General features: G+C 39.9%; 1 protein-coding gene across 6 annotated transcripts in view; it reads right to left on the bottom strand.

The window, feature by feature from the left end:
* The window catches only part of UNC5D (unc-5 netrin receptor D), a 515,658-nt gene that overhangs the window by 23,198 nt on the left and 467,560 nt on the right, over positions 1-24,900 (bottom strand). For all 6 annotated transcript variants that reach the window (XM_036301089.1, XM_036301091.1, XM_036301090.1 and 3 more), the window contains 4 exons: positions 18,781-18,949; positions 16,496-16,723; positions 9,054-9,203; positions 1,803-1,967 (listed from right to left, as the gene is read on the bottom strand). In XM_036301089.1, coding sequence (XP_036156982.1) covers positions 1,803-1,967; positions 9,054-9,203; positions 16,496-16,723; positions 18,781-18,949 — 712 coding nt within the window. The remainder of the gene's footprint in view (positions 1-1,802; positions 1,968-9,053; positions 9,204-16,495; positions 16,724-18,780; positions 18,950-24,900) is intronic.

The raw sequence follows: 24,900 nt of genomic DNA, 5'->3' as shown, positions 1-24,900 counted from the left end.
AGAGCGTCGGCCTGCGGACTGAGAGGTCCCAGGTTCGATTCCGGTCAAGGGCATGTACCTTGGTTGCGGGCACATCCCCAGTAGGAGATGTGCAGGAGGCAGCTGATCGATGATTCTCTCTCATCGATGTTTCTAACTCTCTATCTCTCTCCCTTCCTCTCTGTAAAAAATCAATAAAATATATTTAAAAAAAAAAAAGTAAAAATCTTTTAAACTTAAAATTCTTCTGTTGGCCTATTAACATACTTAAGGCAATTTGTTTCAGAGGCATCTTTATGTTCTGTCTATTCCTTCATGCTCCTGAATACCTAAAGGAAAACCTAGGTTTTTCTTTTAAAACTTTCCTCTTTTTTATTTTACTTTGAAATGTATTGTGTTAAATATGTCATGGCTGTTCAAAAAAGATACTCTAAAAATATCCCACCTAGGTTTCTGAATATACCTTCCCTATCAAAACTACTTTAGCACATAATGCTAATTGGCCATAATGAATGCAAATACTGTATAAACATGTCAGTTAAGACAGCTATCAATTTTGAGGCACAGTCCTTTGGAAAGTCATCTGCTCTTCAGAAAAACTATTTGGGGAATTAGCTATACTCATTTTGCATGAACAATGAATTGACATGAGAATGGAGGGAAGTGATAATGCTATAAGGCTACAAGTTTTCAAAGAAAAAAAAACACCTCTGAAACTGAATTGTTTGTATACAAAATGTGTTAAACCTTCTGCCAAGTTGAAATGAATAAGTATATATTATTTATATCTTTACACATAAATATATATGTATGTATGTGTATGTATACACACATATACATACATACACACACATTCTTCAGGTGAACAATAAAATGTATGTGCTTGTCTAAACTAGCCAGGGATTACTTTAGAATTGCTAAAAAGAAGCATCACATGCCTCTCCTGATTCTACCCCTCAGCTACTCTCTCCGTCTACTTTCAAGTAACCAATGGGAGGGAATGCCTGTCACAATCATGACAGATATCAGGTATCTTTTCACAAAAAGTTCCCACTGTGAATTCTCCTTTGACTCCCATTCTAATTCTGCCCTTCAGTAGTGATATGACATTGGACAAGGTCCTTTCCATCTTTGCACTTCCATTTCTTTACTTTGTGGAATGAGATTGACACCTACTCTATCTTGTATTATTGTATTGATGAGTCTAGGTTTAATAGAAATGGAGATGTGTAGAACCTTGAACCTGGAGGGTCTGAGAAACTGTAAGACAATAAGGAGCCAAGACCCTGAAGATGAGATGACAGCTGTGGGGCAACTGACTTCTGGAAAACTAGTCAGAAGCAAAATAAAACTGCACAGTGGTAACCTTGTGCCTCCTATTGGCACGTGTGTGTCTCAATTGTAGAGACCTAATGCGTTTTAGATGATGTTCCAAACCTACCATGGACTGTTGTTAGACTGCTTGTGGTTTTGTGTATAAAAAAGCTTTGTATCTTCCCTAAAGGTCCCTTCATAGGGCCTAAGTTCTGATGGGTTGTTTCCCTGACCAGTGGGAAGCTCAGTTTAATTCAAAGCCTGAGAAAAAATATATTTTCCCTTATCATTAATAAAGATTAAAAGAGTTGATGAATGCCAATGAGAGTGAGATGGTGATAATCAGTTTTCAAAAGGTAGAGTTGCCAAAGTAAAGGCCAAATGACTTGTCCAATCAGTAACAAGGATTAAAAGAGTTAGTGCTACCTGTAGAGCATGACTGTGATAGGTATATTTTTCTTATTGTCCTTTAGAAATGAGGTCAGGAGGCCTGTAGACCTAGCTCTCACCTCTAGGATTGATGTCTGCACTTGGAGGATCTGTTCATGGCCTTTGAGCTGCCGGATGCAGATTTTGCAGGACAGCTGGGTGGTGGTGGGCGTGTAGCGCTCCAGGGAGAAGGCACAGTGCAGGGGCTGCCGGTTGCTGCTCCACACGCGGGAGAAAGGGACTTCCTGCAGGGAGACAGGGAGAAGAGGGCTATGGTGTGCAGAACCTGGCTCAGATGAGACTTAATAGCAATAATTATGGTGATGATGATGATGATTGCAACAGAGATAATTGTCTGAGTGACTTTGGCAGAATTGTTGTAGGAATAATGTTCCAGCATATGCCAAGCAGCACAAAGGTAATTAATGTCAATTCCAATTGATAACATTTAAATTCCTCAAACACACTGCAAGAGCTCAGATTTCACTTGGTGACACAATTAGAAAGAATGCATTAAACACGCCTCAGAATCCTTTTCCACTTAAAGGTTCTTAGAACACTCCTATGGTCCGTTTTCCTACCCAAGCCTGGGGAAGGATGATATCTTTTCTCACTAAAATGAAAATTATGCTACAGAACTGATTGCCCAGAACCTGTCCCCATACCATAAACTCATGCTGAATTGTGTAGACAGAATACAACATTGTTAACGTATCCAGCATAAAAATTATACCTACTGCAAAATCACATACATACATGCACATCCCAGAGAGAGACACAAACACAGTGGGCCGCCCCACAGCAGTCTAGTTTGCCAACTCTTCATTCAGTTCATCCATCCCACAATTCTGTGCATGGTGCCAGCTAATGAGCAGACACTTACTAGATAAACAATAAGAAATTAGGTTTGGTCCCCACTCTTAAGAGATTATAGACAGTTGAGTGGCAAAAACAATTGTTACTATATGAGGAGGGATATTATAAAATCTGTATAGGTCATCCTTTACCCCATTACCACATAGAGCCTGGCACCGAGTGGAGTGTGCTCAGGCATGTGACTTTATGATAATGTGAAGTAGAGGTCAGTCGATATTCTGAGGTCAGAATATAAGAAACTGATGTACTTTCATCTGCTAAAAAGTCTCTCATGCCTACTTATACTGGGCTGGGTCTTGGCAATGATCATGTATGTCCAGCCTCTAGTACTGTTCATCCTCAATTTTCCCTCTTTCTCGGCTCTCACTAATTTGCACTTCTAGGTGTTGTCATAAATGTAGTTTTCTATAATACTAATATTGAAAGGTGGTCTGGAAGTTAGATATTCTGACGGTTGACTGGTAGTGAAGCCAGCATGTGTTATAAGACCAGGGGCCATGATTAAAATTCAGTCTACTCCCTTTGAGGAACTATGAGTTATCTAGTTATTCCTGAGCTCTACTGTACACTCTTGTTTGTTTCCTAATTTTCACTGTAGTAGTCTCACAGATCCTGATTTTGGATACTTCTTGGGGGGAGGGGGGGTGGGTAGGAAGGGTGTACTTTAAATAGTTACACAAATGAAGAGAGGAGAGTCAGCTTCAGGGAGTATGAGAGAAATACTCAAGCATGAACCTCACATCCCAGCAAGAAATAGAAGGGCTTTGTGTTTCGGTTTTATTTATTTGCTCTTGATCTTGAATCAAGGAAAAGGCAGTGGACCTTTGTCTCAGGAAGTAGAAACAAAGGTTCAGAGAAGATCTATGCGCGTGACACTGTGTGGTGTTTGTTGTTGTTGATTGTTTTTGGTGTGTGTGTGTGTGTGTGTGTGGTGTTTCATTGACTTCAATCTTGTGCAAGATGTGGGCTGTTAGGATGCAACACCATCTTTCCCATCCTCACTTCTCCCCTGCATGGCAGGGGCTGGAAGCCTGGAAACTACATTTCACAGAACCCTAGCCAGCATGGGGTTCACATTTCCATTCTGCCAATGAGAGGCACTTGTGCTAGATTGGGCAGTAGAGGAGGAGCTGAAGCCATCACTGCCCCTCTAACATCAGCAAAAGCCAGAAGGCGTCAGCTGTTAGCACACGTGAAGTTTTCAGGGGCTTCTGAACGTTCCCCTGAGAACCATGTGGTTTAGTGCTATTTTCCTGAAATTCCTGAATTTGCTGGCTTCCTAATATCATCAGTGGCTTTCTCTGACTCTACCAGGCTTTCTAAAGGTTCTGTAAGCTCAAACTCCCTCAGTTAAATTTCTCATTGTTTTAAATAGTTTGAGTGGTTGTGTTTTCTTGACCAAAATAATTCTCTAATTCTCTAAGTAAAGTTCAGTAGATCTGAAGAAGTTCTATTAAAAACTGATATAAGTTGGACAACACTGAAAGGTGCCATGAGTGGGTTCCACGAGTGTCCTCTTCTAGGGGAAATGCTGGGAGAAGCACGAAGCTAATGGTCACAAAGGGAGCTCTTGGCTAGGCCACAACTTGCTTATACCACCAGCAGGCCAGCACAGGTCCATTTAACGGCACCTCTTTCTCACTTTCTTCCTCTACAGAGGTTTTTACTTATGATCTCACCTTGGTAGCCATGGCAGCAGAGGGCACTTCTGATTGGTGCACCTCCCAGCAACCTTTAGGGGAAGTAACTTTCCCTAAAATGATAAAAAATGACTTTGAACTGCATAAAATCCTACCCCAGTTAAAACAATATGTTTGCAAGTTCTGCCATTTCCTCTTGTTATCCATTCCAACTTTTTGTTCTTCTCTTTCTGACCCTTCATCTGTTTTGTAAAACACGGGTAACTCTTATTTCACATTTCAGCCTCCAACACGTCCCTCTCTGCCTATTTCAAGGTCCCAACTGCTCATATATGCCCAATTGCCATCTCTCCATGGAGGACTCCAATAGTGACCTCCCTGGTATTAATTTCACTATCATCCATCACTGGCATTATACGGCTAATCATTACAAATCTTTGTATTTAGCCTTCTGAAAACTGATTATCACCATATCACTCTCACTGGCATTCTACAATTTTCCTATTTCCATTAATGATCCCCGTTTCTCACCTGATAGCTAATTGTAGTAACCTACTTCACCATCTTCCTGCCTTTAGTCTCCACTATACAGAGCTAGTGAGGGGATGAGTGCTTCACTGATAAGGACAACAGAAAGCAGTTGAGTGGTGCGAAATAGGATTGTGGTCTTTCTTCTACCTCTAATCATGAGTGGGGGCCCTGATGTGACCAGATCACCTCCCATTACAAAATTCCTCTGCTGGGACGGGGGTTGGGAGGGGGGCCAGAATGGCCCCCTGATGCCTACCTAGCTAAACCCAGCCCCCTGCCTGGCCCTCAAGGGCTTCCCTCATCTGTTGCCCTATTCTTAATAGCCCTCTAATGAGCTCTCTTTTTCAAACCACTAAATGTTTATAGAGTTACTTTGCACCATCCCCTTCAATGAAAAGAACTATAACATAGGGCTCTATGGTTAAGAGGCAGTTTTTCTTAACTAAGGTGGTTTTGACTAAGCTAGCTAAGGAAGTTTTTGTTTCTAAAACTTTTTAGTCATTACAGTGTAATATAAGCTCTTGGATTGCAGGGCCAGATAGAGCTGAATTCAAGGTCCAGCTCTTAAACAAACGTACATTTTTTTGTAGAGGATGTGAATCCTTGGTAAAGCTACCCACCCCTAGCCTTACCGCCCCCCCCCCCCCCCGCCGTGACATTGACCATTTATTGAAAAATGTCTTCTCTGGTATTACTGCTAAATTTCTTATATTTCTCTTGAAAATACTGGAAGAAAGGTAGGAGAGTAATGCCCACTTCAGAAATGATCTTTCCTTGCAGAAAGATATGAGAATCAGCACACACACAAATCCTTTCTTCTTTCCATTCCACTGCACACAATCAAAACATTCAAAAAATCTGATTTCAAGACAGTATCAAAAGAATAAGTTTTATTGTTGACTTGAGTAGCAGCTGCCAATAGCACTCAACAAAACATTAAAAAAAAAAAGAATTAGAAGCACTGTGATTAGTGTGTTTTCAGGGCAATCATCTTTGCTTGCATTTGTTAAAAAAACAACAACAAAAAACAAAAACCACCAAGATGCTCACTGAGCTGAGAGGAATTATGGGGAGAGTAATATGGGAGGACAAAGTGTAGCAAAGTTATGAGTGTTTAAAGTATTCCGGAAATGTTTTCATTTTGATTCCCATTATAATTAGGTTGCTGGCAGATGGAGAGAATGTAAATCATATCCTAGCAGGAGACAGACACTGGGTTCTCCAAGATACATAGCCTGCTGAAAAGACAGCTGCTTTTATCCTGGGGAGGTGACAGCCTGACTTTGTGTGTTGTAGGATTTAAAAAATAAATTAATATTTTATTGTGTACTGTTCATTACAGTTTCTCCACTCCACAGGCAGCAAGGAATAAATGAAACCATGATTAAGTGGCAGCCAGGTCCCAGGGACCTATTGAGAGCAGAGCTATTTACCTCGTAGGGGAGGGTTTTTAATCTGTGGAGGACACAATAGCAGATCCCTAATTGTAGCAGAGACTTAAAAAGCCTGAGATGATGATTTGGGGAGGACTAGCACTGAGGGCCTCATTTTTTCTTGGAATCAAAGTTGATGGATGCTACTGCAACCGGACTTAAGAATTCATACAGCCTTCCCTGTCCTCTCACACATACCTGGCTTCATAAGCAATAGGGCTGTAGCATAGAGCTACATAAAATCTCATAAAATGTAACCCTCCAGAACCACAACCAACAGGATTTAAAAATCTATACATAGGATTTCATCCCATAGCTCTGGACCCAACCTTGAACTCATAGCATCCAGAAAACGTATCTCATGTGGCTGGTTGGTATCTGATAGAGGAAATATTCTAGGTACTAGATAACCTCCCAGGCTTGGTACCTTCCTGGGACATTCCACCCTTCCCAGAAGCAAATGGGAATGTTTTTTAGGAGAGTAGGCCTTGGGTACCAATTGGAATTTGTTCATTCCCAGATTCCTGACTTGGAAGTTAGACAAAGGGAGAGAGGAATAAGAAGAAAAGGACACCAGAGGTCTTCTATATGAGGTTGAATGGTGACAGGGAGATTTCCAGTTGCAGAAAAGACCCATGAAATGTGTCAGGAATAGTCCTGAGGTTTTCTATCCCTCAGGAGCTCTGTTAGTTCCTGTCCACCAAGTCCTAATGCAAAGCCATTCTGTATTCTCCATACCCAGTATGTCAGTGCACATGAGGTTCAAGCAGGCGAACACAAACCCTCCCCAGAGTGCTTCCATCCGATGCCTGGGAGCAAGCACAGCATGGCCATTAAGACAAGCACAATCTGTAGTCACACAGCTGGGAAATTTCCATGGTGACAAGGGCAAGAACACTGGTGGTAGGGATGATAGAGAGAGAAGAGGAATGAAGCAGAAAGCCATTTGTGGATAAGAAAAATGAATTGGAAATGAAAACTCAGTGGCAGGCCTCCTGGTGCAGGGAAAAGTAAATTGTTTCTCAGCCTTCCAAGACTCTCTAGAATTATGCTCAATTACTGAAGGCAAATTTATACATGCTCACAACCTCTATGCAATCCAGCCCATTCCAACACTAAAGCGTGTTGGGTTTCCTGTAAGCCAATGCCCTTTGGCTTTGCCTGGCCCTGTTGCATCCTCTGAGGTTGGCAGGCACTTAACTCTCCAAAGCCTTCTCTACCCAAGGTTCTCTTAGAAATCCCTGGTGTTGGAATTATTGTTTCAATGCTGCTAAAAGGTTATGTTTCTTTGACCTGGATTTTTATCTCAAAGCGTTAAACTTAATAGTTACTTTGGACTGAGTCACTTGCATTAGATCCAGTGAAGTGACATCCTTAAACCTATAAAGATTAATACAGAGGAATTTACATGAATGTTAGTGCTTGTTTTAATAATATCCTACTGTTCAATTTGGACCTGTACTGCTTTCTGAGAAACAGACACATAGGTCTAGGACATCCTAAACAAAATCTCCATCCATAGAAAACATCCTTCCATACGCAAAGATGCTGAATGTGCCCCCTAAAATCATTCAGGGCTGCGAGAGATGCTATTGTTCCTTTGAATGCACTAAAACTGTGCATAGAGAGGCAATTCCCAAGGTAACAAAAAGTCTGAAAAGCAAGTAGGAATGTATGGCCCTGTCTAATTTGAAAATTCTGTATTTTAGAAATTGAAAGGGTTGGCAGTTCAACTTTTTTTTAACTCTTATGATGCAGTGAAGGTTTTTCTCTTTGTGATTTGGTTTGTTCCCATTCTGACAAGCTGGTATGCCTTGTGCAAGATTTTTTTTTTTAACTTAATGAATGCTACAAGGATGAAAAGGTTAAAAAAAACACAACCGCAAAGGGCTGTGCAGGTGATGTTGATGGACAGAATGAAGAAGTTTGAAAGTTTCCTGTGACTCCAGATCAATATGAGTCCAACAGAAGCCTTTCCAGAGTTAAGGAAGTGTCCCGTCACTTGAAGCACAGGGACTCTGACTTCAGAAACTATGGTAGACCAGCTGGCTGCACATGATGACAAACCTTACTGGGAATTTCCATAGAATTCACTGGCACAGTCACATGTTAAGAGATCTTTTTATGCTAAGCAATTACTCCCATTCCCTAAAAGTTATCCAAGGAGACTCTAAGCCATTTTGCAATTTTTTAAAAAAATTATAGAGTTATGTGAACAATCATATATATATATATATATATATATATATATATATATATATATGTATCTTTATATACTTATGAAAGGATTCTAAGGAGCATTACCCTTTATTTGCCTCTCAATTTATAATTTCTTCTTTCACATCTTGCCCAATTCATTTGGCAGCAAGCAATGAATATTTTCATGATGTAAACGTCTTGTTCCCACCTGGTCAGCCATAGCTCTCTAGAAGTCAAAATCACCCTGAAGAGGTTTCTCACTGACATCCAGTTCATTAGTTGCTGAACATGATTAAAGCAATATATTATAATGAACTGATTTTTAATAAAAACAAACCGACAAACAAAGCTTGCTCTAAGTTATTAAATTACCACCCTCCACTTATGTCAAGCAACCATTTGAACATGAGAGAGGAGACATGTCCCATTACCTGAGTTGTAAGCTGTCTTTCTCCCACAGTTAGAAACCTGAAAATTTATGCCAATATGTTCAATTCCCTGGATGTAGCCCAAGCGGTTACATTTCTCTGACAGTTCTGAGATTATAGCCATACTTTTAAAGGAGGAAAGTCAAGAGGACCCTCTTCAGGGTTTGTGAGACGCTTGCTGGTTAAAGCAAAGCTATTTCGTTAGAAAGCCATTTGGCCAGTACCTGGCAAGCAGTGAATGGTTTAATTCTCCAGAGGAATGGGGGGATATCAAGGACAGAGATCTGAAGACTAAAGGTATTCCCTTTGAAATGCAGCAACTTCGGTTCTTCCAGTAGCTGTCCACCTTGATGCCTTTCATCTGACACCACTTCCTATAGGACGGAGAGAGAAGAGGCACAACAATGAAGTATCCAGTTGTCTCTGCTTTTCCTTCCATAGATGTGTATGCTCACTACCAAGTATTGCCCAGAAACAGACAAACAGCATGATGGCTGCAGTCCTCCTTTACCCTCTGTACCCTTGTGAGGTCAAGACTAAGGATTAAAAGCTGCTAATAGCATTTGGGCAGAAAGAAAGAGTTGATCGTTATGTTGGTTAGGCTTTTGAACACTCTATGCCTTTCTTTAGAAGACCTCCATTGCACTAAGCAAATTTTAACACTGTTGAATTTCCACAATTGTATGAATTTCATTCTGATATGACTATAATCCATATGTCAGGTTAGGTACAGAAACCTCCCATCATATTTCACAATAAAGGTAGAAACAGCCCCCTCCTCTCTGGTTCACTTGTTGGTCACTAACATAGGTATTATCCACATTTATTCTCTGTCTCAAAACAAATGTTACAGAGTGCATATGTCATGTTTATTTGTACTAATGTTCATAAAAGTTATGCCAAAGGCCAAGTTATGCCGAAGTAATCAGTCAGTTTTAGCTCAGAAAAAAAAAAATCAAAATTCTGAGATAAGTATGCCTGCATCTTTCACTGAGAAGTCGTTATAAATACATTTCCTGCAAACACAATGCACATACATCCTATTGAGTAAACCATTTAATTGGTTCCAAATTTGTGTTGTTCAGAAACATTGGAAAGGTGATATAGTAACTGAAATAATAGCTATGATTTCTGTAAAATTTTAAACCACCATGGGCTGAGGCTTTTCCTGTTACTAGAGATAAGAGACCTCCCTAAACCTATTTTTAAAAAACCACCATTAATTGAGTTATAATTTTCTTGCAAAGCTAAGATAAATAAGAAAGCTGAAATCCTTAAATTATGTTTTGTAATCGTCCCAGATTCTAAAAAAGATTGTAAGAAGTCAAGCAAATAGGTTTATAAATACAGTATAAATACATTTTAATTATAAATATAACTTTCAATTATCAGTGAGTAAAAGCTGCTCTGAAGGTGATCTTTATCTCTTGTGTATGTGTAAAATAACATTAAAAAACGTTTCTGACTAAGAAGCAGCTGCCCATGTGCATATAAATAGGTTGTAAGTATCTTTTGTTAGGACTAAGTGTTTCAATTCTGATGTCATTTTCTCCAGCTCTTTCATCTTGTTCTGGGAGGGTGTTTTTCTGGGCCCCCTAGGTCTTACTTGAGTTTATTCATAAGCTTTTAATATGGTATTTATTCACTAGGCACCGAGCATTCAGCACTTGAAAAGTGGCTAGTGACTGAGGAATTGAATATTTCATTTTAATTATGTTAAATGTAAAGTCCCACCGGTGGTTAGTAATTACTGGACCTAACAGTGCTATGCTAAGTGATTCCTTATGTTCTGGATCTAAGACTTGGGTAAAACAACATGGTAGACGGTATCTGATTGGGGCCTCAAACCGTGGGAAGAACGTGGCAGGGTGGGGAGAAAGGGAAATTCATTCCTGATGCTGACTTGAGGTCTTTCATAGATGCTGGCTACTGGTTCCTTCTCTTGAGATTAATGAGTGTCCATTGGAGCTATGCTTAAGCTGGACTTTGGGTGTCCAGAAATGAACTCTCTGCCACCAAGGAGCTCACAGCTTAAGCTGGACTTTGGGTGTCCAGAAATGAACTCTCTGCCACCAAGGAGCTCACAGTGAGAGCATCAGAACAGTAGGCTAATATTATCACAGTACATGTGCAATACATGTGAATAGCACAATACATGTGTGCCTAGAAGTAAAGGCAAGACAAAGGGTGCCTAACCCAGATAGGAGGAGAGGCCAGATAGAAGAAGCACTGTTTGAGCTGAACCTTAAGGTAAAATAGGGCCTAACCATAGGAAAAGGAGGGAGAGAGCCTTCCGGACAGTGGGCAGGGTTTGCACAAATACGTGGAGGCAAGACTGAGCTGGAGAAGAAGGTGAGGGTGGAAAGTGTGTGGCTGGAGATGATGACCATGTAGGGCAGGGACCAGATCATGAATTCTTGCTTGCTATGCTAAGGGCTTGTATTAACATTGATCAGGGTTTCAGGTGCATAGGAATCTTCTGGGGGTTACATATTCTTCTAAAGAGTTCTAATCTTGTAACCCAAAATGGAAACACAAGATTCTAATCTCATTTCTGTGTGGTGTTAGGCCTCATTCCCTTATTTGAGTTTATTCATAGCTAAGCAAAATAATTAGCATGATAATATACTGACCTCTTTTTGCAATTCCAGTGCAAGGTTAGAAACAAGTACAAATAAAACATGTGCTTTTTAAAACCACATTTAAGCCGCAGAATTACAAGCATCGACTCTTCAAGGTATTATTTGACCAGTTTTTCTACAGTGCACCCCTTTTCTTTAAATCTATCTTGCCTGAATGTACAGAGAAGTAAACCGAGGTCAGCAGATGGAATGATTTCTTTGAGATCATGCATTACTTAGTGGAGAGCTCAGCTATTTTAATATTTCAAATCTATGTAGATTTTTCCCACCAGAAAGGAACTTTCAAGTTTTCAATCACTAAGTACCTATTTACAGGTGAAAATATGCAGATCCTCATCCCCCCTTAAAGCCACATAGTTAATGACCAAGTTAAGACTAGAATAGGGAACTTGTTCATTGTCCAGTATTTTTTCTACTAGATTTCCCTGCATTTCCCTATGTTCTGCTTGATTTTTTTAAAGAAAGAAATAATGTGGTCAGACTACTATTAACCCTGTTCTATAAATAATTTTTCATTGGTAAGATATATGTAAAGATGATACAAGTCAGTCTGTATTAGTTCTAGGGTTATATATACTAAGTAGTCCTTGAAATGCAGAGTGGAAAATAGAAAAAGAAAAAAAAAAGTTATAAAAAAAAATGGATATCTACTTATAATTATCACAGAGGAAAACGGTACCTTTTAAAAGTTTCTGCTCTAGGCTCCAAATTTCAATACAACCATGATTTATGTTTGCTTTTTTTGTTTTCTAACTTACCATGTATTGAACCGACTGTATACAAGTAACAGTGTCTCCTAATCTTGCACAAAATAGTAAGCAATTACAGTAAAAAAAGAATTATTAATTATTAAAATGAAGAAGCCCAATAATAAACTAATCCTTGCATTTATATATTTGTAAAGGCACAACTGGTTTCATAATTAAAGAAATAAACACTGAGTATAAGCTTTAAAACACTCTTCAAATAGAATAAACTGTACTTAACAGTTACGCCCCTAGCTAATTGTATTATTCTCAGGGGCCGGGCCTGGACATCTGGATTTTTAAATGCTTCTCAGCTGGTTCCGAACCCTGGTTGGGTTTGGGAATCAGTGATACAAATAACTCTGCTGAGCTAGTTCTGAGTCACCCATAGGGATGCATCACCCAGGAGCGGGGCCTGATGTTCATGTGTTTTTTCCTATCTGCTTCCTGCACAACATGGACCCTCTGTTAAATCTATTGTAAAATTGATATTTGCATTAATTAAACTAGAAAATAGGGTCTGACCAGTTTCTTCATATGTAATATGTCACTAAAGGCTCTGGGTGATGTTTTTCCAGTCTCTGCTTCATCATTTCACATTGGGAGTTGCTAGTCATCCGGTTCTAGGAGTTGTGGCCAAGAAACTTGTGCTCTGTGCCTCACTGAGCTCTTTATGATGATTTAATGAGACAAGCAACAAAATTCAGGTGTGCTTCAGGGATAGGAAAACAGGCAGACCAGATTTACATATTTATGAGACAAAACTGTTTGAACTTAAGCACACGCACACACACAGAAAAATTATGTTGCTGTGGTGTTTTCCTTTAAATGCTTTACATGAACAATATTTCCCAAGGTTGCATTATTGATAAATACAAGAACTTCATCTGGAGGAAATCCTTTGAAATTAGATTCTAAATCCACATTAATGCCAAGTAAGTAATGAGTACCAAGAGGTACTGAATGGGAGTGCTGGGAACAGCAGAGAAAAAAAACAAAACCAAACTACGTTTTTTCTTTTTTTCTTTTTCCTTTCTAAGATAGGGCAAGTGCTTAATTCCTTCCTTTCTCCATGTCAAGGTTTGTTTGAGCTGTGAGAGAGAAGGGGAGGAGGGGGAGAGAATACAATAACAAAAACTTAGTTCTTAAAATGTTACTGCTTTGAAAAAAGATCACCATTCCTCAACCTCTGCTTTGAATTCATCAAAGAGGTGATGCCAAACACAGAGACATAAAATGTCAGCTCTAATTAGTACAGAAACACAGCAGTGGGAAGGACACCAAGTCATTAGGCCCTTCTCACCCTCTTCTCACCTTCAGGCAGATGGCATTTTTGTTTTTAAGGACCATACCAGAACTGATCTAATTTTCATAGAGATGTTTTTAGATGTATTTATCGCAACAGATCTGAAACTAATTGAATTATGTTTTGCCAAGGTGTTTGAGGCATTTTTTTTTGTTATTCAAAACTACTATGATTCAGATAAAATACCTCCAGAGCAAATGAGCAGCAAGAATAGTAGCTCTGCATGCAGGAGGTATAGGGAAGGAAGGTGTGGCTGAAAATGGAGCATGTTTCTGTTTGCTTACTAAAATCCTCTACAGAAATATATTTTTGGTGGGACCATTATCTTGCCAGAGATCCTCACCTAGCTCTAAGAGGACTGGTAAGTGGGGTCTGGAAACGGTGGGCTTTTAAAGGATTTTATGGGACATAATTTCCCCATGAAATCTGAATGCCAGGAAGAATGAATCATGCCCCTTAACCAGACTTCTTTCTTGGTTAAGAGCACAGGTCTAGTTGGGCATGTATTTGTTGCCATTTCTTTTAGATATAAAAAATGCACCATAATAAATATGGCAACTGTACACCCACACTTGTATCTATTTCCAAATCACAAGAAACATTTCCATTATAGTGGTAACTGAGGCAAATTCCTAGATAGGCAATTTCTGTAGAAATGCTTCATGAAAAACTACACATTAATTTTGATGAAGAAGTCAGGGTTCTATCAGCATTGTAGAAAATGAGTCACCACCATATACAATATTTTCAGCTCACACCCACAAGTCGGGGAATTAATGTGTGAAGTCTTTCAGAGGTTCAACAAGTGAACTGATGCTAAGGCTTTCTAAAAGGGGGACTGTTTTAATGGGTTAGTAACTATATAATACTCCCCTCTAATTAAATACCACATATGAAGCCATAAGAAATATTATTTGGGATATTAAGGTTGTTTGAATGAACCCGTGTAAAAAGGCGTGAACACATGCACTTAGCAAGGTAAGAATCCAGAAAGCAAGATCCTTTTAGAAGCAACACCCAGAGACTAAGGCCAGGGAGTAAAACAGTTGTGTTCAGAAAAGCTAAAAGTTATATTTCAATTGTTCCATGAGACAGAAAAGTTATTCAACCAAGGCTGATGCTCTTTCAGAACCCCAAGGGCGGAGCATGTCCTTTGCTGCTCATGACAGCTGTCACATTCATCCTGTCAGTAACATGTACAACCAAACCCAACTTTAACGTCAGCTTCATTCGACATAACAGGAGCAGGGAAGAATCGCTGGAGGTACATAGATTACAAAAAATGGGGTCCAAGTTATTTCCCCTGAAAAACATTTCTCTAACGCAAAATTAAAGAGTTTGAAGAAAGAAACATCTCTAAGTGAAATTAAGGTACTTGGATTCAATTTAGAGGGAGAATAACTTTCTTCCTAGCATTGACTAAGAAGAGTATATTACCCACAGGAGTGGATAGTGGTTGGGAAAGCTGTGTTCAGGGCCTCATTCACATTCTTCTGTGAACAGTTGAGCTTTTGTGGAATCTGGTAGCAATCAACAGAAATAAAAATAGATTATCTGGAAAGTCTATTGGAATAAACTCTACAGGCAAATGTTTAACTTACTGGTATACACAACAGCAGTGAGACCATTATTCAAAGAAAATTCCAAATTGGTTATGAAGGCTGACTTCCAAGGCGGCTGTGACGAACAGATCCTCATAATTGTACCAGGCGTCAGTGGGCTATGCACATGAGCCAGAAGCCTGGAACTGCTCCATGGCCCTGCCCACACCCCTTCAGCTTACTCAGCCTTTGGAATCTGGCTGAGTTACTATACTAAACATCCAACTTGAGTTATGGTGCATTTTATAATTGTGAAGTGATGGTAACACTGTCAATACATCACTGAATGTCTTATGTAGTTTATTGTGGAGAACTCCTTTTCCTAGAGGTGGTGAAAGCAGATGACATGTGTAGAGTGCCAATCATAGGATGAGGTGTAACTACTTATGCTGAAGTTCTTTACACGACAAAATGGCACCCCTATGAACAACCTTTTATGTGTAGCCAGCTATTAAGTGTGCCCTTGACCTGTGCTACCTAAGAGATAGGGAAGGTTTGGAAATGCAAGTTGGTACTGTCGTCTTTACTGGCTATGTTCAGGATTCAGGTCATTGTATCCCTTGTCCTGGCAAACATGAGTTTTCCAGCTCAGTGTTTTAAACGCTAGTTAGAGGCAGTGCTCTGCATAATGGACTTAATGACCCAGGACTGGACTGGCAGGAATCTGGGATGAGGTGTGTCGAGAGAGCTATGCTACTTATGTGTGGGCAAAGCTTACACAGGCACTTCTGCACCATCCTTTCTGCTATTAATAAATCCACACTCTGTGAGTAGCTAATTTAAGATAAATCTTACATGATTAAAAAGTGTCAAAAGTGGAAAGGAACCTTGACCATCTCTGCCCTAGTAGCCCTGATAATTAATAGACTATGATAGGTATGATTAATAATTGTTGTTTTCTAACTACAACCTTCGGTTAATTCAAGCAATTTTCTCCTTGCCCTCTGCACAACAAATAACTCATGCCTGTAGTTCACCCCATTCTCCATTCTTGACAGGGTAACCGTTTCTCTTTTGCTCCTAGATTTCATCCATCCATAAAGGTTCACAAAGAGGTCTCTACAACTCCTTTCCAGTTCCTCTACTGAACTGGGCCTTTATTTTCTGAATTCCGACTTCACTTCTAGTCAGTTTTACAATTTTGCACACAAGGCTTTGATTTAACCCGTCTCTTTTTCTGACTGCCAGGGACCTAAGCGCCTTGTTGGACACACAGTAAACACAGCTCTCGCTTCAAGATAGGTATCCCCATCAGGCCAGTGGTGTGGGTTCATTTTCTAGACCTTCAGTAATAGAATTCTCTATCGATACTGATCTTTAAGAAACCCCATGCTTTCATGACACCAAAAGAATTATAGAGACAGAGCTGACCTGAAATGCACAAGGGGTATTGTCCACACAATAGACTCTCAGGTTGTAATCCAGGGAGTTGCAGGACATGCAGCCGAAAACTGCCACCTTGAGTTGCTTCACGGCACAGTCTGTGATTGGTTCTCCAGTGAGGGCATATGTCCCAAAGCTGTCTAGGAGCACATGACATGCAAAGGGGTCCAACAGGCAGTAACAGGATGTGGATTCATCCTCCACTGACATCACCTCCTGTTGGGAAAAGGTGCGTTAAATTCTCTTGGTTTAGAAATAAAAGATGTGATTTGATTTTAACAATTACTTTCCAAGGACATAACTAACCAAACAAACATTTTCAGAATTAGGGCATTTTCATTGCCCCAATTTTCTTCTTCTTTTTTTAATCCTCACCCAAGGATAGTTTTCCTTTGCTTTTTTAGAGAGACTGGAAGAGAGAGGGGAAGACAGAGAGAAAGATCAATGTGAGAGAAACACACTGATTGGTTGCCTCATGCACCAGCCCTGACAAGGGGCTGGGCTGGGGAGGAGCCTGCAACCGAGGTTTGCGCCCTTGACCTGAATCGAACCTGGGACCCTTTGGTCTGCAGGCCGACACTCTATCCACTGAGCAAAACTGGCTAGGGCTGCCCTAATTTTCTTGATGTTAACTATTCTTCTGTCAAAAATAACTATTTACCTCAGAAACTCAAGAAAAGGTTATATTCAGTATTGGAATTCTACTTAATAGATTATAACAAACATTGGTTTCAAAGTTTTCCTATTTTTGGTTAATTTGTTCAACGCCAAATTTAAAAAAATGTCTTAAACATTAACATCAATAAGTAAACATTTATGTTTTTTAAAAAGGGTATTTCTGAAAATATCTTTTGTTTTGTTTTGAATATATTTTATTGATTTTTTACAGAGAGAAAGGGAGAGGGATAGAGAGTTAGAAACATTGATGAGAGAGAAACATCAATTCAGCTGCCTCCTGCACACTCTCCACTGGGGATGTGCCCGCAACCAAGGTATATGCCCTTGACCGGAATTGAACCTGGGACCCTTCAGTTCGCAGGCCAACGCTCTATCCACTGAGCCAAACCAGTTAGGGCTGAAAATATCTTTTGCTATCCTTAAGGTACTATATATATTTTTCAAATATTTTATCCTCTTCCATTTCACCAAAATCATTCACGAGGAACCATTAAATAAATAGTTTGGATAAGATGTACTAAGAATATATCACTTTCTCTGATAAGAATTTAGGTCCGTGTGTGGCTGGTTTGGTAGAGCATAAATCTAATACCATCTGGATGTAAAAGATTGTGAGGAAGTGCCGAGAAGAGAAACTAAAGAGGAGGAAATCAGGCAAAGCAAAACTTAATAAAAAGCAGACCCAAACCTGGCCCAGTTAGGAAGCCCATGGAACTTCATGCCCCAGGAAATTTGCCTGTGGTGTATGAGGACTGAATAAATAGCAGAATGCATTTCCAACAGAGAACATAGACCAGTTTGCAGACAGAGCTGGGCAGAGTAAATGTAATCTATTGCAGCAACTGGCATTTTTCTTCTCATAGGGAAACACGATTTTCCTTTTACTTCTCTTGCTGGAAGTACCTCCTGGGAGATCCGGTCCCAGGGCTAGCTGGAACAGGTCATTGTGTTCCAACAAGATAATTCACCTGCTTTCATGCAAACTGACTTCAGAGGGACATAAAAGGAATCCCTATCAGACAGATAAATCAGAGGTTTCACTTAGAACAGTAATTCCACTGCAATCTTTCTTTGCTGTGACGGTCTCCCTTGCTGTTACCCTTGTCTTGTGTTTCCTCACTGTTCTAATGCATTCATTAATTCACCAAAATATATTTAGCACCTATTGCATTCCTGATTACTTAAACATAGGTTTATTATAATCCCTCTGATGATAAAACAGATACAGTGATTTTATATAATCCCTATTTATATAATCCCTTATAATCCCTATGATGACAAAAACAGATATAGTGACACAGTTTTATGTCCCAAAGAGAGGTACATAAGGATATATCTCTGTGGGTAATTACAACTGTATTCTAAAACTGAACAAGAATAGCTTGGGATTCTCTCATCTCTTTCCCCTTATCCTGGAAAACCACTAGCCAATACCTTCAGGGTTTATAAAACACATGTCACCAACCCTCTGAAAAACAAGAAAATGCTCACAGATTTCACAGCTGACTCTTGGTATTAAGAGAGCATAAGGTTAAATCTGTCCTGTAGGTGTAACTCAAATCCTGGTTTTCAAAAAAGGAAAAATAGAGTCTCACCTCCCACGTGCCCTGCTGTGTCCTCTTCTTTAAATGGACATTCCAGTGCTCAGAACTGACGTCTGCACAGTGTGGTATGGTCAATGCGAAGGGAGTGGTGACAATCATGTCTGGGGGACCACAGGTGACTTCCGGACTCAGGAGCACCTCGGATCCATCGGACTGGAGGCTTCACCATGGGGAAGGGATGAAAGAGAGAGGCATGTAAAGGAGGGGGCTCATTTGAATGAGAATTTAGTTACAGAAGGGGTGAGGGTGGGGAGTCGGGGGTTCTCTTCAGCCCAAGCACAGTCCTTTCCCAGCATTCCTCCTGGACAGCACCACACATGTGGAGGGCTGGGCTGGACCACAGCCATTCATCCGAGCTGCTCAGGCACCCAGACTGGGCTTCAGCCTAGATTTCAAATCTGGGTTCTGACAAACAAAATGACAAATGTTTCTGCAGAAATAAAGGGCAGAACAGAAGAAAGCAAAGATGTGTCCAGTGTGTCACACGCCAGCTATGGAATCCTTATTCTTGTTGATAGCATTGTCAATTACCAAAGCCAAGAACGTTATAGAAATGACTAATCTTAGCATCAGATTCCTTTCTTCTAACATATTCTACAAATATTTTTAATGCTAGTAGAGGCTAAAGCAAAGTATTATTAAATAAAGCAACACCTGAAACACACCCAAACTGAGTATGTCTCTTCTGGTTTTAAGAACATTTAATTTTTACCAATGCGTAGTGATAGCATAGTAAACAGCCCATTATCTATGTGCATAATCAAATATATATCTTTCAACTCTTTCCTATTTTAGATCTAAATTTAAAATCATTTTACCCAGAGCTGGTGTTTAGATTTTTCTGTATTGTGAATTATTTACGGGAATGTAGAGTCATGAAACAGATAAAAGAAAGTGAAGCTTAATTAAAGGGAGATAATACCAGCTCAGTGAATGCCTCTCTCTTTCATTTTCTGTCTTTTGTTTTTAATCTCTGTCCCCAAACAGGCAGGGACTGTTAGATGGACAGTGGTCAATGAGGAGACCCTAGAAGCCTACTCATGACCCCCACCAGACGCTTATGTATTTTTGAACAATATTTACATTTTTTTACACATTTTCCCTTGTAGGAAATACAGTGACACAGTAGATAGCCAGTAAAGTAATTGAAGACTCTCAGCATTTCTCTTGGACAAAGGTACCTGAGAGCTGGGCTTGGGCTTACTCAGGCTTTCTCTTACCCAACCCAGAAAGGACATTTAAATATATCACCCCTGGTCAAAACAGCAACCTCTTGAGCAAGATAAAGATGAAAATCAGTACTCAAAGATACCACCTTTTCTGTGATCTTGTATAAACAGTTTTTCCATGAGTACATCTAACATGTTATTAGTTTCTGACTCGCTCTGTTCACATCGGTTGTTCTTGCTCAGGTTAGTAGTGGTCACACTCTACTTGCTTATCTCTAATTTGCTGCTGCAATAAAAGCCAAGGCATATAATTGAGCAGAAACAGCTTTCATCTACTGTATCTAAAACAGACCTGAATGTATCACACAGTCTATCTTTTTCCCCAAGAAGCACCAGAGACGACTTCAAAAAATTCAACCTCCCATGTAGCCAACCATTGTCCAAAGCTGACAATTCTTTCTATACAAGCAAAGCATAAGGTACCTGAAAATATATCTGCATTTACCTTTAAGCAGGGTAGGCAAGCTATGGGTGTATTAGCAATAACAAATGCTCTATAACCATCCTATGAATATACTTGAGGTCTGAAAAAAAAGGACAGTGCCAGTGTGAGCTGTAACCAGCACGGAGTGGCAGCCTGCGTGTGGATGCCTGCCAGGGCCATTAGAGAGGGCTAAGCGCTTTCCCCGTAATTGCCGCCTGCATCCATCACAGACAGGAATAGCAGAGATGCTTAGGAGTGACCGATGACAAGCTCTCCTAAAAGAACTACTTAATTGCTTTCAGAGAATCATCCCCCTCGTTGAACATATTGTTCAAACATATGGGAATTTGGGGAATTATTTAATGCCAAATGAACTGAAATCAGCTAATTAGATGAACCCTCACACTCGTGAATAGCAAGGCTCCTTTCTGTAATAACTTAAACAGCATTAGGAGTCACAGCCGGTGCACATCCAGTACAGGCACTGCGTGGATCGGGAGCTTTGCGTTAGGCAGGCATCGTGCATTTCCATACATGGAAAGGGAGTAAATCAAGATTTATATCTAATCACCCCACTGTGAAACGGTGTCTGGATGTAGGTTTCTCTAGTGAAAGAACAGAATTTAAATCTCTCCATTTTCCCCCCCATGATTAATAAAAAACGTGCCCTTTTCTGCTACCTTTTATTTGAGGCAATCAGGAAGATTTACAAAATTATAATTAAAGCTCTTCACACACCTAGGGAAGCAGGTGTGAACAGCAGAAGGTCAAAGAGAAGTCGATTAAGGCAATGGCAGCAAAATATCCCTACACTTCTACTCGCAGGCTCCTGCTCTCTGTGACCAGAAATACTGCCCTCCTCTGTTACCAGTAGGAGATTTCTGGTCCAATTGCTGGCTCCTGTGACATCCAAGGCAAGATGGGGGAAAGCATAGTCTGAGTGTAGTCATGGATACAGACTTAGGGCCTTTGAGGACAGAGGGCTGGGGAGATTTAATTAGGCCTGTGCATAAATGAAGATTCATAAGGAAAGTATGGGTGGCATTTAAGTTTTCTCACATTATATAGTACATGTCAAGAAAGTAGCCATGCTCCTGCTAGAAGAAAAAGGTGACAGTTTTCTAAAACTGCTGTGAGCTAATAATAACTGTGAAATAATAACAGCAGCGATTTCAAGAGCATAATATGAACCACTTCAGGGCATCACATACCATAGTGTAGATAGAAAAGTCTGGTTGTGTGGACTTTTGCTACCTATTCTTTTCATTGTGTTTTTGTTCTCTCTCTCTCTCTCTCTCTCTCTCTCTCTCTCTCTCTCTCTCTCTCTCTCTCTCTCTCTCTCCTATCATCTATCTATCTATCTATCTATCTATCTATCTATCTATCTATCTATCTATCTATCTGCTGTGCATGTTTATGAAAGCTTCTGGATAGGAGGAGATGATCAATAATTTAAGAGTTAGGTCTATGTAACCAGGTGGCTTGCTGAGCAACTATATGGAAATACGGCTGTGAATTAAAATTTCTGCTCACACAGTGCAGCAGAGGGTTATGGGGAGAACTGCCAGCTCTGCAGCTTTGATGCAGAAAACACAGGGTGGGAGAGGGTGCACAGGAGCAGCCTGGTAATCCGGTAAATCAGGTAGACCCATGCTGCTAACCTTGTTTAGTTACCAGGAGGGGAAACCCTTAATAGAAGTGGCTGCAGAGAACATAGGCACTGGGCCAAAAGAACAGTCTTATGTCCTCACTGTGCTCTTCGTGGCATCATCCCTGATACCTCATCCCTCTTCTCACTTTTTCTCTGTTATTAAAACCACACGTTGTGGCAAAAGGGAAAGCCCATGCCTTTCTGTACCTCACTTTCCTCATGTGTAAAATAACACCTACTCTAAGATTGCTCTGTGAGTTCAAAGAAGTATAAACAGCACCTAGTATATGTTCATTGGGGGATATTTCTACTTCCCCAACCCCAAGCTCCCACCCCTCCTGACTTTTCACTTGTCCTACTTCTATCAGAACTGTGTTTCTCTGAGGTGGCAAATCTATTCAACAAAATTGTCATTATATCAATACATGCTTGGACAAAATTTTCAGTGCCTTAGAGATGTGCACTACGGGAATTTAAGGCACCTCATGAATGCGTTTTCATCCTTACCTCCCAGTCTGAGCTCACCTCAGCAAGCAGAGGAATCCCACTAAATTGTCAATTTGTTCCCGCCTCAAGGAATTCCAGCTGGTCCAGCTGCTCCGGAGTGCTCAGTGGGGCCTGGAAGAGTTTTCCTCCAGATCCACGTGGTTGGCTCCCCCAGGCCCTTGCGGTCTTGGCTCAAATGGCACGTGCTAATGAGGTATTCCCTGACTGTGCCTAAGCAATGCTGTGAAAGCACTCCCTACACCAAAAGCTGGCCGCTCTTATTCTCCACAACATGTATTGACCTTTAAAGCACTTATCATTTGTTTACTTACTTTTTTTTTTTTTTTTTGCCTTCCACAAACTAGAATGTAAGCTCTATAAGGCCAGAATAATTATTTTTTTCTGTTCTGCTTTGTTCATTGCTGTGTCCCCAATACTGTTTGTAAGCACTAAAACATATTTGTTGAAAAGGACATAGGAGCATGAGGTGGTTCCTAGTAATGAAATCTAGAAAATTGTGAGCAAAGTAAACCATGGTACCAAAGGATAATAATCCACTGAATAACATTACATGCCTCTGAATGAGTGAATGAGAAGGGAAAAGTCTTCCATACAATAGAAAACCAGCTAATACATGTAGAAAATCATTATTTGGCGACCAACAATATTAACTTTTGACACAGTTGAGAATTATGAATGGGTGCTAATCTACTTGGTGAACATATGAAAACTAATAAGGAACTATTTACATGGTTTCAAAGTATCTTTGAAACTAATTACAAAGGATAAAATATGATTTTATAATGGGGAATCTTGGCAGGCACCACACCACCTAACCCCAGTTATCCAAGTTCACACTGCCAGGGATGGGATGAGTCAGCAGAACATACCTCCTGAGATGTGAAAAGAACTAGGCCTCACTTCTGTAACATTCCTGCCAATAACACAAAACCTGAATTTAATTGTAAGGAAATATCAGACAAGCCCCAATTGAGGGGTATTCTGCAAAATAAGTGATCTACCCTCTTAAAACCCATCTATGTCATGAAATAGAGACAGTTTTAGGGACTGTTTCAAATTCAAAGAGACTAAAGACACGTGGCAATAGAATGTAGTGAAGGGACTTAGATTTTCATTTGCTGTAAAGGACATTATTCGGATAACAGGTGAAATATGAATAACTGTGGAGTAGGTGATAGTATTATGTTAATGGTAATTTCTTAATTTTGATAATTGTGCTGTGGTTAGGTGAGAAATTATTTTTCAGATATACATGCTGAAGTATTCAGGGACAAAGGGAATCTTGTTCATAATGGCTAAAAAATAAGTATGTGTGCATGTGTGTGTATTATTTGTGTAAACACACATATATGGAGAATACAGCAAATGTAGTAAAATGTTAACATTTGTGAATCTCGATGTGGGATAGCTGAGAATTCTTTATACTATTGCAACACTGAAGGTTAAAATTGTGTCAAAAACAAAACACCGCAATGTTTTTTAAATAAGTAAATGAATGAAAATAGAGGCCAGTGAGAATTTTTCCAGGATTCTTACAATAAATTAGCCAGGTCACTGACTAACACTGAATACAGTGTAGTGGAGGGTGAGAAAAGTGCTACATTGGGTCATGATGAGGTGATGATCAAACTTCATCACATAGTAACTAATATTCTGCAGCACCTGCCCCCACACCACTGCCACCAGAAAGTCATGCTGGTGAAGGTCAGCTACAATGCAGCACCTGCTGACCACGCAGGTCTGAGGTTATCTGTGCACATACGGCTTTTGCTTTCAATATTTTTTGACCTGATTCTAGACTTGTAACATGTCACTCTCTTTATGCAAAACAACCAGCTCTGTATTTTGAGATGAGATTTTCATTGTTGTTGTTTTCTGCCATGCTGCGCTTGGTAATTACCCTTCCCTCCTCTCCTCCTTATGGTCTATATTATAGATTAATGTAGGTTGGATCACCTTTACCCAGAGTATCACTCAGGAATGCAGGCAGGAGAGTAATGATAGTTTTACTATGCCAGACCCTGGGTCGATACATAATTAAATCATCTTTTAATGGAATAGACATAAAAGGCAGATAGATGGAAGCTGCACTTAGTCTTAAAATTAAAGCTCAGAAAGGAAGATCGCTCCAGTCTCCTACAATTTTCTACCCAAGAAGATTCATAGTTTTAACTAATATTATTCTCTTTTCATTAAAACCCTCAGATATTGACCTAGGGTGCGAACATGCTATGGATAAAAATCAAGATTTGGGGTTTATTATTTCTATTTTTTCTCCTTGAGTCAGAAACCTCTCTCCC

This window comes from Myotis myotis, unplaced genomic scaffold (genome assembly GCF_014108235.1).
Source record: "Myotis myotis isolate mMyoMyo1 unplaced genomic scaffold, mMyoMyo1.p scaffold_m19_p_3, whole genome shotgun sequence".
Lineage (NCBI taxonomy): Eukaryota > Metazoa > Chordata > Mammalia > Chiroptera > Vespertilionidae > Myotis > Myotis myotis.
Note: the sequence above shows the minus strand (reverse complement) of the source record. Positions and strands in the feature narration are given on the sequence as shown.